Here is a 25000-nt window from a genome sequence, read left to right as displayed (position 1 = left end):
TTTCTATACACCAGGGCACTCAGATCCCTCTGCGGCTCCAGGTTGCCCAGCTATTCTCCATTTAAGTAACTCACCACCTTTGTTTTCCTCCTGCCCAGACTGGCACGTTCTGATGCCTTCGAGTTTTCTCCTGTCCTCTAAATGTGAACCTGTTCGCTTAACCCGTCTCTATCTCTTAGAGAGAGTGTATGTCTCCTGATTGCTCCTACTCTCTGACATGTCTTGGCATTTTTACTCAGTTCACTTTCCATGCAAGCTGCTCCTTCATTTCAGTTGTTTGTGTGTATTGTGAATTTCTGAGCTCCCATCGGAGCCCTTCGTGCTTTTCTGGTCACCCTTTGCCAGGCTGAAATGAAAGACCCATTTATTCCTCACAACCGAAACTGCTGGAGAAACTCAGCAAGTCGGGAAGTGGGGTAATTTCTGTGGTGAGAGAAGCAGAGTTGCTTCGAGGCCAGCGACTCTTCTTCGGAACTGGAATTGAAACACCGGCTGTTTGTCTCCCTCTGATGCTGCCAGACCTGCTGAGTTTCTTCAGCCCTTGCTGTCTCTCTCTCTCTGTCTCCGATCTCCAACATCTGCAGTTCTTTGCTCTTTCCCACTAATCCCTACTCTCTTCTCCCTGTGCAGATAGCCAGCCCTTTGTCTTTGCGAAGATGTTGTTGCCTCTGATGCTTTGACGTTGCATCTTATTCAACGTCTCTTCAGAACCCAAATACGTGACATCTACCAGGTCCCCCCTATCCCCAATGAATGTACCTGCATTCAAAATTCTCCAATAGAAGAGTTTACCAAAAAATGATAAGAAATAGGAAAAGGTGTAGGCCGTTCGGCCCCTCAAGCCTGCTCCCCCACTCAGTAGGATCATGGCTGTTCCTGCATTCCTCGTGCCCCCTTTCCCTGCAACCCTGATGACCAGGGCTATATCTCTGCCTTAAATGTACACGAGGACTCTGCCCCCACAGCTCTCAGTGGCGATGCGTTCCAAAGACTCACAGCCCTCTGAGAGAAGAAATTCCTCCTTATCTCAGTCTTAAATTGGCTCCCATTAAATCTGAGACTGTGCCCTCTGGTCCATGACTCTTCCCATGAGGGGGTAACATCCTGTCTGCATTGACCCTGTCAAGCCCCTTCAGAATCTGATATGTTTCAGTGAGATCACCTCCCATTCTTCTAAACCGCAGTGTATAAAATCCCAGCTTGTTTAAACTTTTGTTTATGAGACAACCCTTCCGCAAAGGGGATCATCCTAGTGAACCTTCTCTGAACTGCCTCCCATGAAATGGTGTCTTTTTGTGAGTTTGCTTTCACAAAGACATGTTAACTTTGCCTGATCACACTGTGATTTGCTGCGATCTCCTTAATAATGAAACCTAGCACCATCCCCATTGACAGATGTTAGGCCGACTAACTCCATTAGATTCCTGCTCTCTGCCCCCATGCATTTCTTTTTTGGAGAAAGCTGGTTGGCAGTCTGCTGATATCGTTCCTGACTTAAGGAAATTTTGGAAAGTTGGGGGTTCCTGAGATGCAGGAATCTGGGGCACTCTTACCTCTGGGCTAGAAAGGTGCGGGCCACCCACTCCTGGGTCTTTTTGACATTAGGGTCCAATAGTTTCCTTTCCTTTTGTGACAGAGATTGCTTTAAATTCATCCATCTCTATTCATTATCTCTTGATTTCCAGTTTTGTAAATCCGCGCCCTTCAAGCAAGTACAAAATACCTTCTCCAAGCCTTTGACCTTCTGTTGGCAATTCTCTAGACATTCACTCTGTTTCAACCATTGCCAGCTTTAGTTATTCTTCTACAAATACTTGTAGAAATTCTTGCCATCTTTCTTTTTAAATTACAAGCTGGCTTTCTCCCGCAAGATTTCTTATTCATTCAGGCACTATTTGCTGTTTTGTCAAGTCTTTCCAGTCCTCTGGCTTATCTCTAAGCTTTTCTGATTTTGTATTGTGTTTGTTTTTAATTAAAAATTACTCTGAACTTCCAATTTGGATGCAGATAATGCATTCTCAGGGAAGACTCTTCTGTTCTTTGTGAATCTTTGCTGAGTCATTAAATACCACCTCTGCAAAGATATCCTCCCTTTACTCTGCATCAACAACCTTTATTTAATTTTAATTCACTGGTCACGGACCCGCACTTCTCACTTTTAAATGAAAAACCAGGTCCTACAATGCTGTGATCACTGTTACCTAATTGCTCCTTCATCGAGAAGTCACAGATTAATCCTGTCCCATTGCACACGACCAGGTACAGGATAATCTGCTCCCCTGTTGGTTCCAGAATGCCTTATTCCTAGAAACTTTCACAAAAAATGCAGTCAATTCATTTGAGGTGAAATCCTCACTTCAATGGGACAGTGCAGGACCCTGAGGACCAGGACATCAGAGAATTAGGTGTGGGAATTTTGGCACTTACCTAAATCACGTTGCAAGACACCCAGAGATCAATTCTTGTTGCATTTCTGGTCTAGCGAATAGACAGAGATGAACGAGAACTGATTAACTATATTCATACATGGGATGTGGGCCATGCTTGGAGGGGAAATTGCAGGAGGCTGGTGCTCCCATTGTATCTGCTGCCCCTTGTCCCTCTGGATGGAAGTGGTCGTGGGTTTGGAAGGTGCTGCCTGAGGATCTTTGGTGAATCTCTGCAGCGCATCTTGTAGATGGTACACACTGCTGCGACTGAGCGTTGGTGGGTGGAGGGAGTGGGATGTTTGTGGATGTGGGGCCGATCGAGCGGGGGCTGCTCTGTCCTGGATGGTGTCGAGCTTTTTGAGTGTTGTTGGGGCTGCCCCCATCCAGGGGCAAGTGGGGAGTATTCCATCCCACTCCTGACTTGTGCCTTGGAGATGGTGGGACAGGCTTTGGGGGGGGTCAGGAGGGGAATTACTCGCTGCAGCATTCCCAGCCTCTGACCTGCTCTTGTAGACATTGTGTTTATGTGGTGGGTTCAGTTGAGCTTCTGATCAACGGTAAGCCCCAAGAGGTTGATGATAGAAGATGCTATGATGGTAACATAATTGAATGTCAAGACGTGATGATTAGATTGTCTCCTATTGGTGATGGGCATAGCCTGGCATTTGTGTAGCGTGAATGTCACTTGCCACTTGTCAGCCTAAGACTGGATATTGTCCAGATTTTGTTGCATTTTGTGTTTTGAAGCTGAAGGTCTCATGAATGGGGAGGGCAGCAGCAGCATGGAATGGAATCAGAAGAACGTTTCAGGGAAGTTGAGAAAATGGGAGCAGAAGGTAGCCATTCAGCCCGTCAGGCTAGTCTGGCCCATTGAATAAGATCCGCAGGAAAGGAATTGTACAGTGAAAGAGAGAGCGGCAGAAATGGTTTGTGGAGATAGAGAGAGTGAAATGAAAAGAGTGAGGGAGGAGAGGCAGGGATGAATGTAGGAGAGAGGAGGGTAATAGAGGGAGAATTAGAGGAGGAGAGAGTTGCGATGAAGGGTGATGGTAAGAAACTCTGTTTCTCTGTCCACAGATGCTGATGGGGTCTGCGCAGCACTGTCTACGTACGAGCGGGATTTGCAGCATGTGCAGGGTTTGGTCTTGACAATTAGTGGGGAGTGAGATGTTTGAGGATGAGTGTGAGAGTTGTTTGAGAAGAGAATGTAAAATGTTGCAAACTGACCAACTATCAAAAGCAGAGAAAGACCCCAGTGAGACTGAAACTCACGGCGCGCACGCGTGTGTGTGTGCATGTGTGTGCGCGTGTGTGTGTGTATGCAACTGTGTGTGTGTGTGCATCTGTGTGTGTGAGTGTGTGTGTGCGTGCGTGTGTGTGTGTGTGTGTGTGTGTGTGTGTGTGTGCGCGTGTGTGTGTGTATGCAACTGTGTGTGTGTGCATCTGTGTGTGTGTGTGTGTGAGTGTGTGTGCGTGCGCGTGTATGTGTGTGTGTATGCAACTGTGTGTGTGTGCATCTGTGTGTGTGTGTGTGTGTGTGTGTGTGTGTGTGTATGTGTCTGTTAGTGTGCGTGTGTGTCTGTGAGTGTGGTTGAGTCTGTGTGTGTGTATGCATCTGTGTATGTGTGTGTGTGTGTGTACGTTTGAGTGTGTGTATGTGTGTGTGTGCATCTGTGTGTGTGTGTGTGTGTGAGAGTGTGTATGCGTGTATGCATCTGTGTGTGTGTGAGTGTGTGCCTGCATGTGTGTGTGTGAGTGTGAAAGTGTGTATGTGTGTCTGTGTGTGTCAGTGTGAGTGTGTGTGGGGCTATGTGAAGAATCAGGTGGGGACCAGTTGAATATAATTGAGGTGACCTGCCCATGTAGCCTCTCCCCTGCAGTTGTAGACACTTTTTCTGTGGCGAGTCCAGCTCAGTTTCTAGGCAGTGGTAACACCTACATCCCTGGGAATCTGGGGCTTGTCCTTTAGTGGTGAGAGGCTGAATAACTTGGGCTAATATTCTCTGGAGCTTAGAACAATGAGAGGGGATCTCCACAAACATACAAAAGTCTGAGGGACGGGGGGCTGGGGATTTGACGGGGAATCTGAGCCATGGGTTATCAACGTCTGGTACCATAGAAATGACAGAGCACAGATGGGGGCCCTTCAACCCATCTTGTCCATGCTGGCCCAGAGAAATCTGGGAATGGAGCATTTCAGCTGGAAAGTTGGGTGGCACATTTTAGCAAAGCTGTTTTACACAGGGATTGAAGAGTTCTAAGAATGAAGAGCCTCAGTTAAAACATAGAAGAGTATAGCACAGGAACGTGTCCTTCGGCCCACCAAGCTGTGCCCAGCTTGATGCCAAACTAAACTATTCCCTTCTGTCTGCCCTTGGTCCATAGCCCTCCATTCCTTGCATATTCATGGGTTTATCTAAAAGCCTCTTAAATGCCCCTATTATCTCTGTCTCTACCCCCATCCCTGGAAGTGCGTTCCACACTCCTACCACTCTCTGTGTGTAAAAAATTTACCTCTCTCACCTTAAAGGCATGCCCACTAGCATTAGATGTTTCAGCTCTGGGAGAAAGATTTGACTGTCAACTGTGTCTATGCATCTCATCATTTTATCGACTTCATTCAAGACCCCCCCCCCACCGCCCCGAGCCTCTGCTGCTCCAGAGAAAACAGCCTGAATTTTTCCAGCCTCTCCTTATAGCTCATACCCTCTAACCCAGGCAGCATCCTGACAAACCCCTCCTGCACCCTCTCCAAAGGCTCCACCTCCTTCCTGTAATGTGGTGACCAGAATTGAACACAGTACTCCAAGTGTAGCCCCACCAAAGTCTTATAGACATGGCATCCTAACTCTTGAAGATAGTTTGGCAATGTGGGTCTGTTCTCCTTTTTTTGGTGGGGGGGGAGGCATTGGGGGAGCAAGACCCAGGGACATCGGAACAGGAGTAGACCATTCAGCCCCTCAAACCTGCTCTACCATTCAATAAAATCATGGCTGATCTGTAACCTCACTCCATATACTTGCCTTGGGGCCATTCCCTGTGACTGTTTGGCTCAATAAAATCTTGCCTGAGATGCAAATTTAACAACTCAATCAGCATTGATCACTGTTTGAGAAAGAGAGTTCCAGACTTAGCTCACCCTTTGCATGTGGAAGTGTTTCTTAACATCTAACCTCAATGATGTGCCCCTAAATTCTCATGTAATGTCCCCTGCTTCTAAAATTGTCATTGGAGTGGGAAAATGGGCTCTGTCTTTCCCTGTTAAGACCTCAGTCGGGTTACGGATTATCCTTCCAAATTCCAGATAATCTCTCCTCATAATTTAACCCCGTGAAGCCCAGCTCGGAAACCTGACTGAACTCCCTCTCTGTCCCAAAACAGCATTTACTCAAGGCGATCACAGTATGGAGGATCCCAAGAGATTAAAGAGAACGGAGAGTTTGTTCCCAAGTTTGGGGGTGTCCAGGCGATTCATTGCAGAGGTTTGGACCCCAGACCCAAGGGAGCTGGGTATTGTTGAGCTCCAAAGCAGAGTTGACAGAGGATGCAGAGTGACAGGAAACAGCTGCAGCAGATGGCCATATTGGTTACACACAAATTCATTTCATCCCCATCAGCAAATATCTGACCAACCTCTGACGCAAGGGATGGGTTACATGATTCCATTTCTTCTCCCTCACTCCCACTTCTGCATCTTGCGAAAGTCTGGGAACTTCGACAAATCGCAAAGTTCAGAATTGTTCCAAATGACACTTAGGGGTTTCTACTAAGGGGTGAGACACAGAGTAAAGCTCCCCCTACGCTGTTCCCTCATCAGAAACTCCCAGGACAGGGACAGCACGGGGGTTAGATACAGAGTAAAGCTCGCTCCACCCTGGCCCCCATCAAACACTCCCAGGATAGGGTTAGGGTTAGGGTTAGGATAAAGAGTAATGCACCCTCTACGCTGTTCCTCCTCAAACACACACAGCACAGGGTTAGATACAGAGTAAAGCTTCCTCTACGCTGCTCCCCCATCAAACACTCCCAGGACAGGGCTAGGCCATTATCAGGTTGTGCTTTCTCTTGTCTTGGAGCTTGCTAACCTCTCTTCCTGTGACGGTCTAGTGATATTTTCGGACAACACGCAAACAAACCGCGGTTGAGATAAAATGTGTTTATTTAATTGTGGAAACAGGGGCTGGCTCCCTCAGTCTGTGAGCCTATTACAGAGGAACTAGAGGAGGCCATTCAGCCTCTAGCACCTGGTACAGAGGATCTAGAGGAAGCTACCATCTCCTCTAGCACCTTCTGAGGCAGACAGTGCCGAAGTCATACATTCCCCTGAATGAGAAAAACTCATCATTTCAGTCCTGAAAGAGTGACCCTTTAATTTCTTTCCCCTCTCACCTCAAACCTATGCCCCTCTAGTTTTGGACTCCCCCCTACCCTGGAGAAAAGACCTTAACTATTCACCCTATCCATGCCCCTCATAATTTTATAAACCTCTATAAGGTTGTCCCTCAGGTCCAGGGAAAATAGCCCCAGCCTATTCAGCCTCTCCATGTTGCAGACACCCTCCAACCCCGGCAACATCCTGGTAAATCTTTCCTGAACTCTCTCAAGTTTTTCCACACCTTCCCTGTAGCAAAGAGACCAGAATTGAGCACATCATTCCAAAAGTGGTCTCACCACTGCCCGGCCTCTGCAGTTCTTTGTTTTGTTGACGAACACGACATTTTATTCAGGAATTCTCTGTTTTCTCCAAGCCGGCCAGTCTTCCATCCAGTTTATAACATGCCTCTCCTGCCTTTGACATGGCCTGCACAGATGCGATGGGCCAAAGGCCTTTCTGTGCTGTGGATCTCTAATCACTCTACATTCCTACTTTGCACAATAACCTTCAGCGCGGATGTGTTCTGAAATTCACGTGTGGAATATTGATGGGCTTTGCTTGTCCACACCACGTTTCGGTTCTTCCACTGCGGATTTCTTTCTCTTTAAACTTCTCACTTTCGCTCAAACCCAATCGGACACCCTAAGCTCCCTATCGAGGCTTTAATTCTTCAGAATGCAGATTTGGAATCCCTCAGCTATGAAATCTGGTGCTTGTACGTAAATGGCATGTTTTGTCCATTACCTTGGGTCCTGGTATTTTCATGATCAGCATCCCTCGGACATCCCACCCCCCACATCTCTTTGGACCTCCACTGTTTTGAGATCCTCCCCATTTGAGAACGACCTTGCTCTATCCCTTTCATAACTCAAAAGTAGTTGATCTCACTTGAGCCCAACCTACTTGCTTACCCAACGTCTCTTTCCGATCCCCTGCTTCACCTGCATGGCCCCCCTCAACACCTGTCAACCTCTGTGTTGTCTGAAACATCTCATCACCTCTTACAAGGCTCACACATCTCCTCCATGCATTCCTAAACCTCCTGACAATGTGGAACAGCCTGATGAAGACAATAAACCAATGCTCTTCTTTGTGACCGCTGCCTTTCAGTAGGAAGCGGCTGGCATTCGCCTGGGTATGCGTCTGGAATGTTCTGTCCCCAAGGCGAGAAGCTGGTGAAATATTGGAGTTTCCGCGGCCAATGAGCAAGGAACTTGACCCGAAGATGAGAGTTGGACTCTAAATTTCGAAGTTGAAATGTCTTCCTTCCTCCGAAGAAAGGAAACTCCCTGGAATGTGGGAGATCCCTAGTGTGAGGCGGTCACGGTCCAGTCTGCTTGATGATTGACTGTAGTTTGATGACCCTACCCAATAATGTTCTTCTTGTGAAGACCCACTCAGCCCATCTGCTCCATGCTTTGTACCTAATCTGGTGAAGATCCAAAAATAAATGTCATTGTTCATCTCTCAAACAGCAGTGCACCACTTCAGCTGGAGAATAACAGCCAGTCTAGTCCATTCAGCCCCTCAATCCCCTGCTCTGCCTTCTGATGAGAATGTGGCCTGATCCGAAATGGCCTTAATTCTTCAAAGCCTCTCAACGAATCATTCACTAAACACAGCGCAGAAGAAGTGCATTGTGTTGGCTTCACAACTCATCTAGTTCCAATCCCCTAAGCCCAGCCACCTTTACCCTTCGGCCCCCTGGACTTTCCCTCCCTCTTATGTATGGTTCCTGCTCTGTCTACAGTTGCATGATCTGGAACACTGTTGAAGAAAAAGGAAACTCCTCTAACACCGGGAACTGAGCTCTGACTAATCCACATGTTGGAAAACCCAGGATATCCTTTCCCTCTGAACTTCCCCAAGGCCTTTGCAAAGCCTAACATTTGGAACCCTTGGATGCAGTTGAGGCCAAATGAGGATCTGGGCCTCAATTATTTTCCTCTCAGTTTTCTTCTCCTGAGGACTACATTCATTAGTTTGACACAAGGATGCAGGATATCCCTGCCTGTCTGTAATTGCTAATGGGGGCTGCAGTGGTGGGGTTGGAGGCAGTCAGTAAGGAGTTGGGAGCTGTGCAACTGGAGTCACATATGGGCCAGACCGCTCTGATCAACTGCCTGTTTTTTAATGTGAAACCTAAACCCCTCTAGAATCCAACGTGGGATTCAAACTCAAGTTCGGAGCGTCTGCGTGGGATTCTGAATGACTTGTTAATCCAAAGATAGGACCTTGACATCTTTCGCGGCCTCCTCCTGAGCCTGTGACCAGGCCTTTGGTCTCTCTGATTGCACCTCTTTGCAACTTGTTGTCACAAATGCGCCGCTCAAGATGTTTGTAATATATTCCCCAGTGGCTCAATTTCATGGCCAGTGTCAGCTGGAGAAAATGGATATTTGGGAGTTTTTCAAGAATTCCACTTTGATTAGAGGCGAATGTGGTCCTGGCCGCTCAACACCACCTTACCAGGAAGTCAGCACAAAGTTCAAATGGGTCCTATCACAGGGCCTAGTGGTATTATCGCTGGGCTGTTAATTCAGAGACCCAGGTAACATTCTGGGGTCCCAGGTTCGACAGCGGATGGTGGAATTTGAATTCAATAAAATATCTGGAATTATTGGATTCGTGGATCCTTACCTGGTCTGGCTTATATTAGACTTCAGACCCACTGCAATGTGGTTGACTCTTAACTGCCCTTTGGGCAGCTAGGAATGGGTAATAAACGCTGATCTGGCCAGTGATACCCTCATCCCATGAATGAATAAAATTCCGTAGGACCTGGCGAGTGGGTGGAGCAGCTTGGGTACCCTGCAGGAAGCCATTCGGCCCCTTGAGTGGGTGTTCTGCTATCCAGTTGAACCATGATGCGCATCTAAATCCAATGTGTCTTCCTTGACTCCCAGTCCATCCGGTTAAATATGAAAACTCCCGTTCACAAAAACGCACCTGAGAGAAGTAGTTGTTCCCTTCAAGGGAGGAGGTCTGTTTGGCCCGGACTACACGTGACTCCAGGCCCATCGCAATGGGATTGACCCTTAATTGTCCCTCCGTGAACGGCCCAGCTCAAATTCGAAACGCTCTGCCCCCTGGATCCTTTCACACATTTCGATCGTCTCAAAAGCCCTCGATTAGAACTACCCCCCTCCCTTTTAGGCCCGAAAGTGCCTGCCCTCAAAATTGAAACCCCCTCCCTTAGGGGACATGCCCCCCCCCCCCCCACCACCCCGCCGGATGAGGGACAGGTTGGCCAAAATAAGTTCCCGCTCACTTGATCAGAGAGAGAGAGAGAGAGAGAAAGACCAAGTAAATGGAAAGTCAGGACCCCCAAAAGTTGTGAACTAACGCTTCTTTTCTGTTTGTCTTTTAAAGGAAGATTACTATAGCAACTTTGATATGTCTGATCTTGTGATTAGCCAGCCTTGCAGACCGATTGTAGTCGAGAACTTTGTACGGGTCTTTGTGCCTGTGCTGTACTCCTTTGTGCTCCTCTTGGGAGTTTTTGGCAACACAATGGTCATCCTCATCAATGGATGTTACAAGGCAACCAGGAGAACCCTCACGGACACCTTCATCCTCAACTTAGCTGCAGCCGATCTCCTCCTGGTCTTCACCCTCCCCTTTTGGGCAGCAGAGGCAGTCGTCGGCTGGACATTTGGTGCAGCCATGTGCAAGATGATTGGCGCTATCTTCGCCCTGAACCTGTACAGCAGCATCCTGTTCCTGGTCTGCATCAGCTTCGACCGCTACCTCGCCATCGTCCACGCCATCCATGTGTATCGCAAACGCAAGCCCGTCTACATCCACGCCACCTGCCTCGTCGTCTGGCTCTTCTGCCTCCTGCTGGCCACCGTGGACCTCATCTTCCGCGACACCTACACCTCGAGCTACCTCAACTCCACCGTCTGCACCTATATGTTTCACCCAGATAGTGCCGGGGCCTGGAAGCTCGCCATCGTTGCCACCCATCATGTCATTGGCTTTTTTGCTCCCTTGGCTGCCATGCTGTACTGCTACTGCCTCATCTTCAAGACGCTGTGTCGAGCCCAGATGCTGGAGAGGCAGAAGACCCTGAAAGTGGTGGTGGCCCTGGTAGTGGTCTTCGTCATCTGCTGGCTGCCCTACAACGTGGTCCTCTTCGTCGACACCCTCCAGTCTCTGAGCGCCATCCGCGTCGACTGCGCCAGGCTGAATGCCCTGGACATCAGCCGCACGGTGACCCAGAGCATGGGCCTGGTCCACTCCTGCCTGAACCCCCTGCTCTACGCCTTCATAGGGGTCAGGTTTCGGCGTGAGGTGGTCCGGGTTCTCGTACGCTTGGGGTGCCAGAACGAAAGGCTGGCATCAGGAAGGCAGACTGGAAAACACAAGCGGACAATCTCGGCCATGTCAGACTCTGAAAACTCCACCTCACACTCTATGATCTGGTAGAGAAACGCCAAACCCACCTCTCCCTGTTCCCCGCCACCAAACCTTTCTTCCCTACCCTGCATCTCCTCACCCCACCAACTCAACGCCCCCATTACCCACCAACAAAAACTCAAGGCTGAACGAGGAGATGCCAATCAGGGAGAGAACCAATGGAGGGGTTGGGGGGCGCAGTGTGGTGCCGTTCAGCCCGTCGAGATTGCTACACGTTTCATAAGATTGGGCCCAATCTGTTTTGATGTGTTGACTCCCCCATAACACCCCCACAACTACCCCAACACAACCTAACACACATTAAGCTCCAAAAAACATTCAGACTCTCATAACTGTGTTCCTTGACGTAAGCCGTTCTACAGGTTCAGAACAGACAATCGAAAAGCAACCCCCCCTCATCATCTCCTCTAGATATCTCCAGCCCAAAGTTATCTTCATCCTGGAGGACAACAGGTCTGCCCTCTCATGAAGGAAAAAGAGAGAGATAGATGGCTGAGGCAGATTCAAGCCTTCACCGTACCTCATGTGAGATATTGAGGAGGAAATTTGCCAACAGTCATTGGGGGAATAGATCCTGTAGCCCTTGGCAATTGAGATAAAATCTCTCGCTCATCCTCTCACAAGCGATTTACAATAACCTGCCAGGAATATTGAAACCTGATGCTGAAAACCATTTTTCTGAACAAACATCGACTTTCCTGCTCCTCTGATGCTGTGCTTCTCCAGATCTTCATTGTGTTCTATTTGAAACCTGGTCATGCAGGAGGGGTGCATGGGCCTCCCAAAATTTGTGATGGTACTCAAAGGATATTTGTACATACTCATGTCATGAAGGGCCTCACAAATTATCTGTAGCCAGACAAAACTCAGCAGTAAATCTGCTTATTATGAACTGTTCCCATATTCTGTACGCACACCCTCCCTGCAAACACCCACTTCCTACATGGCACAACTCCAGCAAGAAATGCCCTCTTCGTCCAATCCCCCTCCCCCTCAGTGGGTCGCTCATACGTAGCCTCCCACAGTTAGAGGCTGTTCTGCTGTGGATGCCCTCACAGCTGGTGGAAACCACTCCCCTGAAAGGGCAAAGACAGGCAGGAGGGCTATAATTTGGGGGTGGGAAGGAGAGCAGAGTTTTCCAACACGGCCAGCCCAGGCAAGATGGGGCAGTTGGGGATAGGATGGGGTTTGGTAGAGCTAAATAGCTTCCTTCTGGATCTGTTGCCCAGACACACGGCAGCTTTTATGAGACTTTTAACATTCGGGCTGGGCTTGATGCAGAATCCCAGCGGGTGGTCCGTCATTCCTAACTTGTACTTCGAACATTTCTAAGCAACTATGTTGATTACTCCTGAAGTGAATTATTTTCTGAGCTACACTGCTTTTCGGTGTGCGTCCGCGGTAACAATGATTAAAAAGCTCTGCGATTTCCGATCTAATCATTTTTAGCCAGGCATTAAAGTCAGACTGAGCATAGAACGATGTCAGTGCTTCTTTCTATATTTTGTGCCCATGGCATATTCGTTTGTAAACACACGCAGTAAAGCAGTCATAGAAATATCGTTGTTGTGTTTGGCTCAGTGAGAGTACAGGATGCATCAGAGCGAGGGATATAGTGGGAGCACACGTTTGGGGAGAATTCAACAGTTAAGACCACAGGGATTAGCAGCAGGAGTAGGCCATTCAGCCCATCTGGGCTGCCCCCGTCATTCATGCCTGATCACGTCCACTTCCGCGCCCCTGCCCCGTATCCCTTGATTCCCCGACTGATCAGAAATTTCTCCGGCTCGGCCTTAAATACACACAAGGGCACCGCGCCCTACAGCTGTCTGAGGGAAAGACTCACAATGCTCTGAGAAGACATTTCTCCCGATCTCAGTCTTAAATTGACGCCTTTTTAACCTGAGACGGTGCCCTTGACACTCCCCGTGGGGCGGGGGGAAGAATCCTGTCAGTGTTTGGCCTGCCCAAGCCCCTTAGCTATCTGGTATATTTTATTGACATCTATCTTGTATCTAACCCCGTGCTGTCCCTGTCCTGGGAGTGTGTGATGGGGGACAGTGTTGAGCGAGCTTTACTCTGTATCTAACCCCATGCTGTCCCCATCCTGAGAGTGTGTGATGGGGGACAGTGTTGAGCGAGCTTTCCTCTGTATCTAGCCCCATGCTGTCCCTGTCCTGGGAGTGTTTGATGGGGGAGACAGTGCAGAGAGAGCTCTACCCTGTTTGTATATAGGTCTCTTGTTTGTATACAGGGGGCTGCTGGCCTGCTGTTACAGCTGGAAGGAGCCTGGCCAAGGGCTGATCAAACCGTTTGTTGCTTGGTAATGAGAGTTTCCCTTTCTCACAAGGTGGACTATGACTATCTGGAAAGTGGGTTGATATTCGCACAGCCTTGCAAACCCATTATTATAGGCCATTTCAACAGCATCTTCATCCCCATCATCTACTCGCTTGTGTTTGTGCTGGGAGTGTTCGGAAATGGTGCTCTGATCTTCATCATCGCCCGGTACAAATACTCCAGGACTCTCACCGACTCCTTCATCCTGCATTTGGCCATCGCCGACTTCGTCCTGGTCCTCACCCTCCCCTTTTGGATGGTGGAGGCGGTCAGTGGTTGGCTGTTTGGGGTCGGAATGTGCAAAGTCATGGGCTGGATCTTCGCCCTGAACCTGTACAGCAGCATCCTGTTCCTGGTCTGCATCAGCTTCGACCGCTACCTCGCCATCGTCCACGCCATCCACATGTATCACAAACGCAAGCCCGTCTACATCCAAGCCACCTGCCTCGTTGTCTGGCTCTTCTGCCTCCTGCTGGCCACCGTGGACCTCATCTTCCGTGACGTGTACCAGCCCAGCTATTTGACCATGAAAACCTGCACCTACTCCTTTGGGGTGGAGAGTGCAGAAGGCTGGAAGCTCGCTTTGAGCCTGGTACACCAGAGCCTGGGCTTCTTCCTGCCCATCTCTGCCATGCTGCACTGCTACTGCCTGATCTTCAGGAGTCTGTGGAGGAGCAACATCTTTGAGAAGCAGAAGACCCTGAAAGTGGTGGTGGCCCTGGTAGTGGTCTTCGTCATCTGCTGGCTGCCCTACAACGTGGTCCTCTTTGTTGACACCCTCCAGTCACTGGGCGCCATCCACGCCGACTGCGCCAGGCTAAATGCCCTGGACATCAGCCGCACGGTGACCCAGAGCCTGGGCCTGGTCCACTCCTGCCTGAACCCCCTGCTCTACGCCTTCATAGGGGTCAAGTTCCGGGGGGAGATGCTCCGGCTGTTGGCGCACACCGGCTCACGGAAACACTCTCACACGTTCAGCCGTCAGAGCAGCAGGGAGCCACGGAGCTCGTCCACGTTCTAACCGTTACCCTCCCCCGCCCCCAGTACTCACCCCCCACCCCATCTCTGTAACCCCCTCCAGCCCCTACACCCCCTCCCTATCTCTGTAACCCCCTCCAGCCCCTACACCCCCTCCCTATCTCTGTAACCCCCTCCAGCCCCTACAACCCTCCCTATCTCTGTAACCCCCTCCAGCCCCTACACCCCCTCCCTATCTCTGTAACCCCCTCCAGCCCCTACACCCCCTCCCTATCTCTGTAACCCCCTCCAGCCCCTACACCCCCTCCCTATCTCTGTAACCCCCTCCAGCCCATACACCCCCTCCCTATCTCTGTAATCCCCTCCAGCCCATACACCCCCTCCCTATCTCTGTAACCCCCTCCAGCCCCTACACCCCCTCCCTATCTCTGTAACCCCCTCCAGCCCCTACACCCCCTCCCTATCTCTGTAACCCCCTCCAGCCCCTACACCCCCTCCCTATCTCTGTAACCCCCTCCAGCCCATACACCCCCTCCCTATCTCTGTAATCCCCTCCAGCCCATACACCCCCTCCCTATCTCTGTAACCCCCTCCAGCCCCTACACCCCCTCCCTATCTCTGTAACCCCCTCCAGCCCCTACACCCCCTCCCTATCTCTGTAACCCCTCCAGCCCCTACACCCCTTCCCTATCTCTGTAACCCTCTCCAGCCCCTACACCCCCTCCCTATCTCTGTAACCCCCTCCAGCCCCTACACCCCCTCCCTATCTCTGTAACCCCCTCCAGCCCCTACACCCCCTCCCTATCTCTGTAACCCCCTCCAGCCCCTACACCCCCTCCCTATCTCTGTAACCCCCTCCAGCCCCTACACACCCTCCCTATCTCTGTAACCCCCTCCAGCCACTACACCCCTCCCTATCTCTGTAACCCCCCCAGTCCCTACACCCAATCCCTATCTCTGTAACCCCCTCCAGCCCCTACACCCCCTCCCTATCTCTTTAACTCCCTCCAGCCCCTACACCCCCTCCCTATCTCTGTAACCCCCTCCAGCCCCTACACCCCTCCCTATCTCTGTAACCCCCTCCAGCCCCTACACACCCTCCCTATCTCTGTAACCCCCTCCAGCCCCTACACCCCTCCCTATCTCTGTAACCCCCTCCAGCCCCTACACCACCTCCCTATCTCTGTAACCCCCTCCAGCCCCTACACACCCTCCCTATCTCTGTAACCCCCTCCAGCCACTACACCCCTCCCTATCTCTGTAACCCCCCCAGTCCCTACACCCAATCCCTATCTCTGTAACCCCCTCCAGCCCCTACACCCCCTCCCTATCTCTGTAACCCCTTCCAGCCCCTATGCTCCCTCTATATCTCTGTAAACCCCTCCAACCCCTACGCTCCCTCTCTATCTCTGTAACCCACTCCAATCCTGATCTCTTGAGGGTGCCTCACTGCGTATTTCTCTGGCCTTGAGGGCCATGCTTTCACATCCCCAGGATCTTGATCTCCGGAATTCCCTCCCCAAATCTCACCACTTGCTCCCGCTCTCCTTGCCCCTCTCCCTCTCTCTTTCTCGCGCCTCCTTTGAAACTCTCCGCAGTGTTTGAGGTTTTGGTGAGTTGATGGATCATCTCATCATGTGACTTGAGGTCAAAATGCGCTTGGGTCATTGCCGCTGTGATGCTCTTGGGACATGGGCACAATATTAAAGGCGCTACATGAATTCAGGTTTCGTTCATGTCATGTTTTGGGCTGTTTGATTCACATTGGTTCACACTGACTTTGATGAACGTTTCTGATGTTACTCTGAAGCTCAGATTTTGGAAAAGTGAGCCAAGATTGCCGACCCTTCAACTGCTGTCCCTGCCCTGGGAGTGTTTGACTGGGGGAACCGGGTAGAGAGAGCTTTACTCTGTGTTTCATCTCACTCCAAGATGGCCGACCCCTCATCTCTGTCCAAGATGGCTAACCCCACAGCTCAGTCCAAGATGGCCGACCCCTCATCTCAGTCCAAGATGGCCGACCCCACAGCTCACTCCAAGATGGCCAACACCACATCTCAGTCCAAGATGGCTGACCCCTCAACTCAATCCAAAATCGTCGACCCCTCAGCACAGTCCACAATGGCTGACCCCTCATCTTAGTCCAAGATGGCCGAACCCTCATCCCAGTCCAAGATGACCGATGCCATATCTCAGTCCAAGATGGCTAATGCCACATCCCAGTCCAAGATGGCTGACCCCACATCCCAGTCCAAGACGGCTGACCCCACATCCCAGTCCAAGATGGCTAATGCCACATCCCAGTCCAAGATGGCGGACGCCACATCTCAGTCCAAGATGGCTGACCCCACATCCCAGTCCAAGACGGCTGACCCCACATCCCAGTCCAAGATGGCTAATGCCACATCCCAGTCCAAGATGGTCGACGCCACATCTCAGTCCAAGATGGCTGACCCCACATCCCAGTCCAAGACGGCTGACCCCACATCCCAGTCCAAGATGGCTAATGCCACATCCCAGTCCAAGATGGCTGACCCCACATCCCAGTCCAAGATGGCTGACCCCACATCTCAGTTCAAGATGGCCGAACCCTCATCTCAGTCTAAGATGGCCAAACTCTCATCTCAGTCCAGGATGGCTGATGCCATATCTCAGTCCAAGATAGCCGAACCCCCATCTCTGTCCAAGATGGCTGACCCCACAGCTCAGTCCAAGATGGCTGACCCAAGATGGCTGACGCCATACCTCAGTCCAAGATGGCTGACCCCACATCTCAGTCTGAGATGGCCGACCCCTCATCTCAGTCCAGATAATGGCTGAACCCCTGATTGTGAGACTGTGGTCCATCCCAATGGATTCTAAGTTGTGTTTCTGTGTTGTATGATGTGTGACTGCAGCCAGCAAAGAGAGGGCAGGAACAGCAAGCCAGATGCGGACTACCATCAAACCCTGCTGCATTTTCAGGATCGATCTCACTGGGATTCACCCCTAACCCTCCGAGACACTGAAACGTGCAGGGCTCGTCACGTCTGCCAACTTTGGACCACTGTCTCGGTGCCTCAAGATCACAACAGCAGTGAGAGGCCAACCATCTTCACAGAGGCTGCTTTTGGGAGCTTTCTCAGGTTCGGAAAGGATCAGTGACAACATCCGAAACATTCACCATTTCAATCAATGCTCAGGAAAGGGTTAGATACAGGGTAAAGCTCCCTCTACACCGTCCCCCCATCAAAAACTCCCAGGGACAGGGACAGCACAGGGTTAGATACAGAGCGAAGCTCCCTCTACACTGTCCCTCCATCAAACACTCCTAGGGACAGGGACAGCATTGGGTTAGCTACAGACTAAAGTTCCCTCTACACTGTCCACCACCAAACACTCCCAGGACAGCGACAGCACGGGGTTAGATACAGAGTAAGGCTCCCTCCATCCTATACCCTATCAAACACTCTCAGGAGAGGGACAGCACGGGGTTAGATACAGAGTAAAGCTCCCTCTACACTGCCCCAATCAAACACACCAAGGGCAGGGACAGAACAGGGTGAAATGCGGAGTAAAGCTTCCTTTACACTATCCCCAGCACAGGGCGGTTTGGCTGCAAGCATGGGCTGCAGCGCCCCTTGTGTACGGGAGGTGTTAAGGCAGCGTGACACGTTGACATTGGGGAAGAGACAGGGACGTGCGTTGTGGAAGGCTGTGCAGGGGAGTGTTTGGGTCTGTCGGAGAGTGTTGAGCAAATGACCGTAACCGAGACACAGTAAGAGTGAGACTTTAATTCAAATTCGACCCGAGCCGGGTGCCACCAGCGAGCGAGAAAGAGAGAGGGAGAGAGAGAAGGACAGCGTACGCTTTTAGAAATGAAACAACACAACGCAGCCACAAGTGACCCTCTGCACTGGCCTGGGAGCAGGCTCTCACTGGCATTGGATGACATTGCCATTCCTCTCGACCAGCCACAGAATTCCGAGGTCGGCAGAGACATGACGGAATCTCCTCTGCAGGAAGTGCATTCGGACCCATCTCCTCCCCTGAGGTCGGTTTCTGGTGACTCCAATTCTGCAGAAATAAAACCGCAATGGTCAGCGACTTATCTCTCCCTCAGGCAGCTCTAACTGGGGCGCGCCGAGCTGCTAGATCAAGGGCGGCGCAGAGACAGAGAGGGCTGCATTGCTGTAGCGCCTGGCCCTCAGGTGGTCCCGGGGGCTTGCCTTTCCAGAACCCCAACTCCAGAAAAATCCGCTTCTGTCATGGATTTACTTCCCCTGAACTATCGTTGTAACAATATCACATCCATAGTGCCGGCTCCATCAGCACTGACCCTCCGACAGTGCCCGCTCCCTCAGCACTGACCCTCCGACAGTGCCCGCTCCCTCAGCACTGACCCTCTGACAGTGCCCACTCCCTCACCACTGACCCTCCGACAGTGCCCACTCCCTCAGCACTGACCCTCCGACAGTGCCCAGTGCCTCAGCACTGACCCTCCGACAGTGCCCGCTCCCTCAGCACTGACCCCCCGACAGTGCCCGCTCCCTCAGCACTGACCCTCCGACAGTGCCCGCTCCCTCAGCACTGACCCTCTGACAGTGCCCACTCCATCAGCACTGACCCTCCGACAGTGCCCACTCCCTCAGCACTGACCCTCCGACAGTGCCCGCTCCCACAGCACTGACCCTCCGACAGTGCACACTCCCTCAGCACTGACCCTCCGACAGTGCCCGCTCCCTCACCACTGACCCTCCGACAGTGCACACTCCCCCAGCACTGACCCTCCGACAGTGCCCACTCCCTCACCACTGACCCTCCGACAGTGCCCGCTCCCTCAGCACTGACCCTCCGACAGTGCCCACTCCCTCAGCACTGACCCTCCGACAGTGCCCACTCCCTCAGCACTGACCCTCCGACAGTGCCCGCTCCCTCAGCACTGACCCTCCGACAGTGCACGCTCCCTCAGCACTGACCCTCCGGCAGTGCCCGCTCCCTCAGCACTGACCCTCCGACAGTGCCCGCTCCCTCAGCACTGACCCTCCGACAGTGCACGCTCCCTCAGCACTGACCCTCCGACAGTGCCCGCTCCCTCAGCACTGACCCTCCGACAGTGCCCGCTCCCTCAGCACTGACCCTCCGACAGTGCCCGCTCCCTCAGCACTGACCCTCCGACAGTGCCCGCTCCCTCAGCACTGAGCCTCCGACAGTGCCCGCTCCCTCAGCACTGACCCTCCGACAGTGCCCGCTCCCTCAGCACTGACCCTCTGACAGTGCCCACTCCCTCACCACTGACCCTCCGACAGTGCCCACTCCCTCAGCACTGACCCCCCGACAGTACCTGCTCCCCCACCTCGCTGTGCCGTACCTGTGACAGAGCCCCCCCACCTCACTGTGCCGTACCTGCGACAGAGCCCCCCCACCTCCCTGTGCCGTACCTGTGACAGAGCCCCCCCACCTCGCTGTGCCGTACCTGCGACAGAGCCCCCCCCACCTCCCTGTGCCGCACCTGCGACAGAGCCCCCCCCACCTCCCTGTGCCGCACCTGCGACAGAGCCCCCCCGCCTCACTGTGCCGTACCTGCGACACAGCCCCCCCACCTCCCTGTGCTGTACCTGCGACAGAGCCCCCCCACCTCCCTGTGCCATACCTGCGACAGAGCCCCCCCACCTCACTGTGCCATACCTGCGACAGAGCCCCCCCCCCCGCCTCGCTGTGCCGTACCTGCGGTAGAGGCCCCCCCCCACCTCGCTGTGCCGTACCTGCGACAGAGCCCCCCACCACCTCCCTGTGCCGCACCTGCGACAGAGCCCCCCCGCCTCACTGTGCCGTACCTGCGACAGAGCCCCCCCGCCTCACTGTGCCGTACCTGCGACAGAGCCCCCCCCCACCTCACTGTACTGTACCTGCGACAGAGCCCCCCCCACCTCCCTGTGCCGCACCTGCGACAGAGCCCCCCCCACCTCCCTGTGCCGCACCTGCGACAGAGCCCCCCCGCCTCACTGTGCCGCACCTGCGACAGAGCCCCCCCGCCTCACTGTGCCGTACCTGCGACAGAGCCCCCCCACCTCGCTGTGCCGTACCTGCGACAGAGCCCCCCCACCTCGCTGTGCCGTACCTGCGACAGAGCCCCCCCACCTCCCTGTGCCGTACCTGCGACAGAGCCCCCCCACCTCCCTGTGCCGTACCTGCGACAGAGCCCCCCCACCTCCCTGTGCCGTACCTGCGACAGAGTCCCCCCACCTCCCTGTGCCGTACCTGCGACAGAGCCCCCCCTCCGCCTCGCTGTGCCATACCTGCGGTAGACCTGCCCACTGTGACTGATCCCGTAGACTGTGCCATCTGTGCCAACCTCTACCATCGAGAGACGACCGGGCACCCTCACCCAATGGGTCCCACGGCAAATTGACCTCTTGATGTGAACTCGGCAATAAATGTTGCCCCCGGTGTTAACTCCCCAGCAGGCTCTGGGCCCGCAGGAGTAATATTTCATTCTCCCCGGGATGGTGTGGTAAGTTGGGCTGTTGCTGTTGGCCGCTGAGACCGCTGCCCTCCTGTTGGCACAAAATACGAAGCGACGTCGGTCAACTCCAACGAGAATCTGGTCCCCGCCAGCATCCACCTGAGTGAGCTGCCCTGCCGGGAGAGACAACACATCTTATATCCGACCAGGATTCACCAGAGACATCCAATTTATTTATGCCTTTCAACCCACCCCACAGAAAGCAGAGACTGCGGCCTCCCCATTGGGTCTTTTCCAGGGATTTGAGCTGTCGGCGGGGAATGAAGATTCCTGTCGGGGCATTTTGCCCTTCCTTGGGCGAGGAGGGAGAACGGGAATGGTGAAGGAGATGGGAATTTGAATGCGAGTGTAGGAGGCCGTGGTTGGCAGGTTTGCGGACGACACCAGAATTGGAGGCTGTAGTGGGCAGTGAGAAGGTTACCTCAGTGTACAATGGAATCGTGATGAGATGGCCCGAGGGGTGGCGAACGGAGTTTAGTTTTGACAAATCTGAGGCATTTTGGAAAGGCAAATCGGGGCACGATTTATACACTTAATGGTAAGGTCCTGGGGAGTGTCCCTGAACAAAGAGACCCTGGAGTGGGGGCAGGTACATAGTTCCTTGAAAGTGGAGTTGCAGGTAGACAGGGCGGTGAGGAAGGTGTTCAGTACGCTTGCCTTTATTGGTCAGTGCGTTGAGTATAGGGAGTTGGGAGGGTCATGTTGCAGCTGTACAGGACATTGGTTAGGGCCACTTTTGGAATACTGCGTTCAATCCTGGTCTCCCTGCTACAGGAAGGATGTTGTGAAACTTGAAAGGGTTCAGAAAAGATTTACAGGGATGTTGTCAGGGTTGGAGGGTTTGAGCTGCAGGGAGAGGCTGGATAGGTTGGGGCTGTTTTCCCTGAAGTGTCAGGGGCTGAGGGGTGGCCTTATAGAAGTTTACAAAATCATGAGGGGCATGGATGGGGTGAATAGACAAGGTTTTTTCCCCCAGGGTAGGGGGAGTCCAAAACTAGAGGGGCATAGGTTAATGGTGTGAGGGGAAAGATTTAAAAGGGATCTGTTCCTGATCTCAGCTTCCAATTCACTCATTGATCACAGAGCTCTCTGGTGGAAATTCTCAGCAGTTTGCTCAGTAAGATCAGTAAGATAGAAATGTACGATATCATTAATGACAGTCCATTGTAACTGGGATCTCACTGTCTCCAGAGAGATTCCACCACAATAGGGATCTCCCTGCTGACACTGCTTATGAACAATGTCTATTTAAATGGAACAGCCCAGCAAAAAATCTGCAGGGTCTAATTGTGTGTTAGTAAATGGGATTACTTAAACAGTTACATGTTGATTGAAATCTCACACCATAACCCAGTATTCAAAATGTGTAACATGAGAAAGCACACGGCATTTGGGATCTGTTAAGAAAAACAATGTAATTAAACAGTGTTGAGTCAGCGTTAAGGGAAAGACATAGAAAGCTTGGTGATGTCGATCAATGAGAGTAACTTCTCTCTCGATGTCGGCAAGGCCAAAAAAGACTTCAGGAATAAAGGAAGAAGACGAGGATACGCCCCCATCTCCACCACCGGACCTGAGCTGGAGAGGGTGTCTCGCTCTGACAGTAACCTACAACCCATCCTGGACTTCCCCACGTAGATGTGACGGCCAGGAAGGAAAAATAATTCCTCTTCGTCCTCAGGGGGCTCAGGAAATTTGGCATGTCCGTAAGGTCCCTCACTAATTTCTACAGATGCACCATCGAAAGCGTGCTGTCTGGGTGCATCATGGCCTGGTACGGCAACTTCTCTGCCCAGGACCATGAGAGACTGCAGGAGGTGGCGTGCACAGCCTAGACCATCATGGAAACCACCCTCCCATCCATTTTCTGAAGAAGATTCTAGACCTGAAACGTCAGCCTTCCTGCTCCTCTGATGCTGCTTGGCCTGCTGTGGTCATCCAGCTCTACACCTTGTTATCTCCAATCTGTAGACTCCACTTACACCTCTCACTGCTGCAAGAAGGCAGTGAACATCATCGAAGGCCCATCGCATCCCAATAATGACCTCCTGCAGCCTCTTCCATCTGGCAGAAGATACAGAATCCTGAACACACGCACCAGCAGGTTCAGGAACACTTTCTCCCCTGCCGCTATCAGACTGATGAATGGACCTCTCTAACTTCCAATAATGTTGATCTCGCTTTGTGCACCTCCCGTGCAGTGTAACCTTGTATACCTCACTCTGCCTAAGCACCCTGTGATCTGTCTGTCCTAGTTTGCTATGACCTGACTGTGCTGGTCTCAAAACATAACTTTTCACTGTACATAGGCACACACAGTAAGTCCTACAGTGCTGGAGACTGATGCTGATTAAAGCAGATTAAATCTCGTGACAAAATTGTGCAGATATTTGTAAATCTACTCTTGTGGAGGGTGCGGGCGGCGTGGTTTGGGTGTTTGTTTGGCTATCACTGGATAAAATAACTTTGTAAACTTTCCTTTCTAACGAAATCTTTCCATCGTTTGTTGCTTATTGTCCACATTTCGAATGTTTCAGGAACATTTTCTCCTTGTTAGAAGGACGCTGGCCTGTGCTCTTATGGACCTTTCATGATTGAACAAACACAGTTAGAATCGATCAAGAGCGATCTGATCTGGGACTGGGCCTGCCTCATATTAAGTCGATAAATGAGGAGCTGGAACAGCACAGCAGGTCATGGAGCATCGAAGGGGCAGGAGAGTCAACGTTTCACAGGACATCTACATTCTGCTCGCAAAAAAAGACCCTGAACTACCTGTTAACAAAGTGTGGGGCTGGATGAACACAGCGGGCCAAGCAGCATCTCAGGAGCACAAAAGCTGACGTTTCGGGCCTAGACCTCTAGGCCCGAAACGTCAGCTTTTGTGCTCCTAAGATGCAGCTTGGCCTGCTGTTGTTCATCCAGCTTCACATTTTGTTATCTTGGATTCTCCAGCATCTGCAGTTCCCATTTACCATGAACTACCCATTGCCTGCCGCTTCAATGCCCCACCTTGCTCTCTGGCCAACATCTCTGTCTCTGGCTTGCTACAGTGTTCCAGTGAAGCCCAGTGCAAGCTGGAGGAACAACACCTCATTTTCCGCTTGGGGGCCCTACAGCCCTCCGGACTCAATATCGAGTTCAATAATTTTCAGGCCTAAACTCCCCCATGTCCCAGCCGCCCCGCCCCACACACCAGGCCTTGTTACCACATAGTCTGCCACTACACACCCCCCCGTTGTTAGTCAGTAACAGTCCCCGTTAACAACTATTCACCCTCCCAGCCTGATCGTGAGCTTTGTCTGTCCACTGTCTCTCTCTTTGGGCTGTATCCTATCGTTTACACCCTACCCCACACACCTCCCTATTTTCTGCATATAAACTGACGTTTTCCCAGCCACCATCAGTTCTGAGGAAGGGTCACTGGACTCTGTTTCGCCTCCACAGATGCTGCCAGACCTGCTGAGCTTTCCCAGCTCTACATTTATTGACTCCAGCTTCACACGCCAGCTGCCTCCTGCCTGTTAATAACATGCACTGAGATTGTGACAATATCGCATCTTGAAGCTTTGAACCTAGATTGAGGTTCAAAAAGCCAAATGGTCATCAGGAAGAGTGGGACAGAATGAAGATCTAACTGGATGGTGGGATCAATTGGCAGGCTGGTGTCCTGGGGATAAATGATAACAGAGATGACTGATGTGTTGGAGAATTACAAAGAGGGGAGCGGAATGATCTTGTGAAAGGTTAGGAATGTGTGAACAGTGAGATCGTATGCAGGAAAGTACGCAGAAGACGCTGCTTTCGGTCCCTGTTCCTGTCTACCTTCGAAATCTTAGCAATGGTGGAAGGAAATAGAATCGTTTGAAATGTGGACGCACAATACTAATTCACAGACTATGTAAGAAAGGAACACGCATTTGGAGTAGCGGGTGAAAATATGGAATGGAA

The 25000-nt window shown here is 51.8% G+C and overlaps 3 protein-coding genes across 4 annotated transcripts in view; 2 read left to right on the top strand and 1 right to left on the bottom strand.

Moving 5' to 3' along the window:
• The window catches only part of LOC125448519 (C-X-C chemokine receptor type 3-like), a 25106-nt gene extending 11814 nt beyond the window's left edge, over positions 1-13292 (top strand). The window contains exon 2 of one of the 2 annotated variants that reach the window (XM_048523867.2): positions 10177-13292. In XM_048523867.2, coding sequence (XP_048379824.2) covers positions 10177-11235 — 1059 coding nt within the window. In that variant the 3' untranslated portion in view covers positions 11236-13292. The remainder of the gene's footprint in view (positions 1-10176) is intronic. The other variant, XM_059641338.1, reaches the window with a different exon arrangement.
• Positions 13293-13552: 260 nt separating this feature from the next.
• Positions 13553-14587, top strand: LOC125448456 (C-X-C chemokine receptor type 3-2-like). Its single transcript, XM_048523782.1, has one exon. It carries the CDS (start codon positions 13553-13555, stop codon positions 14585-14587), a length of 1035 nt encoding a protein of 344 aa, XP_048379739.1.
• A 3715-nt stretch (positions 14588-18302) lies between these two features.
• LOC125450412 (fish-egg lectin-like) overlaps positions 18303-25000 on the bottom strand; it is a 19640-nt gene continuing 12942 nt past the window's right edge. The window contains exons 3-4 of the mRNA XM_059641339.1: positions 20823-21162; positions 18303-18600 (exon numbers count right to left, since the gene is read on the bottom strand). Of these exons, the coding sequence (XP_059497322.1) occupies positions 18459-18600; positions 20823-21162 (482 nt within the window). The 3' untranslated portion in view covers positions 18303-18458. The remainder of the gene's footprint in view (positions 18601-20822; positions 21163-25000) is intronic.

The sequence above is a fragment of the Stegostoma tigrinum genome, chromosome 41 (genome assembly GCF_030684315.1).
Source record: "Stegostoma tigrinum isolate sSteTig4 chromosome 41, sSteTig4.hap1, whole genome shotgun sequence".
Lineage (NCBI taxonomy): Eukaryota > Metazoa > Chordata > Chondrichthyes > Orectolobiformes > Stegostomatidae > Stegostoma > Stegostoma tigrinum.
This window is presented reverse-complemented; position numbering and strand designations above follow the sequence as displayed.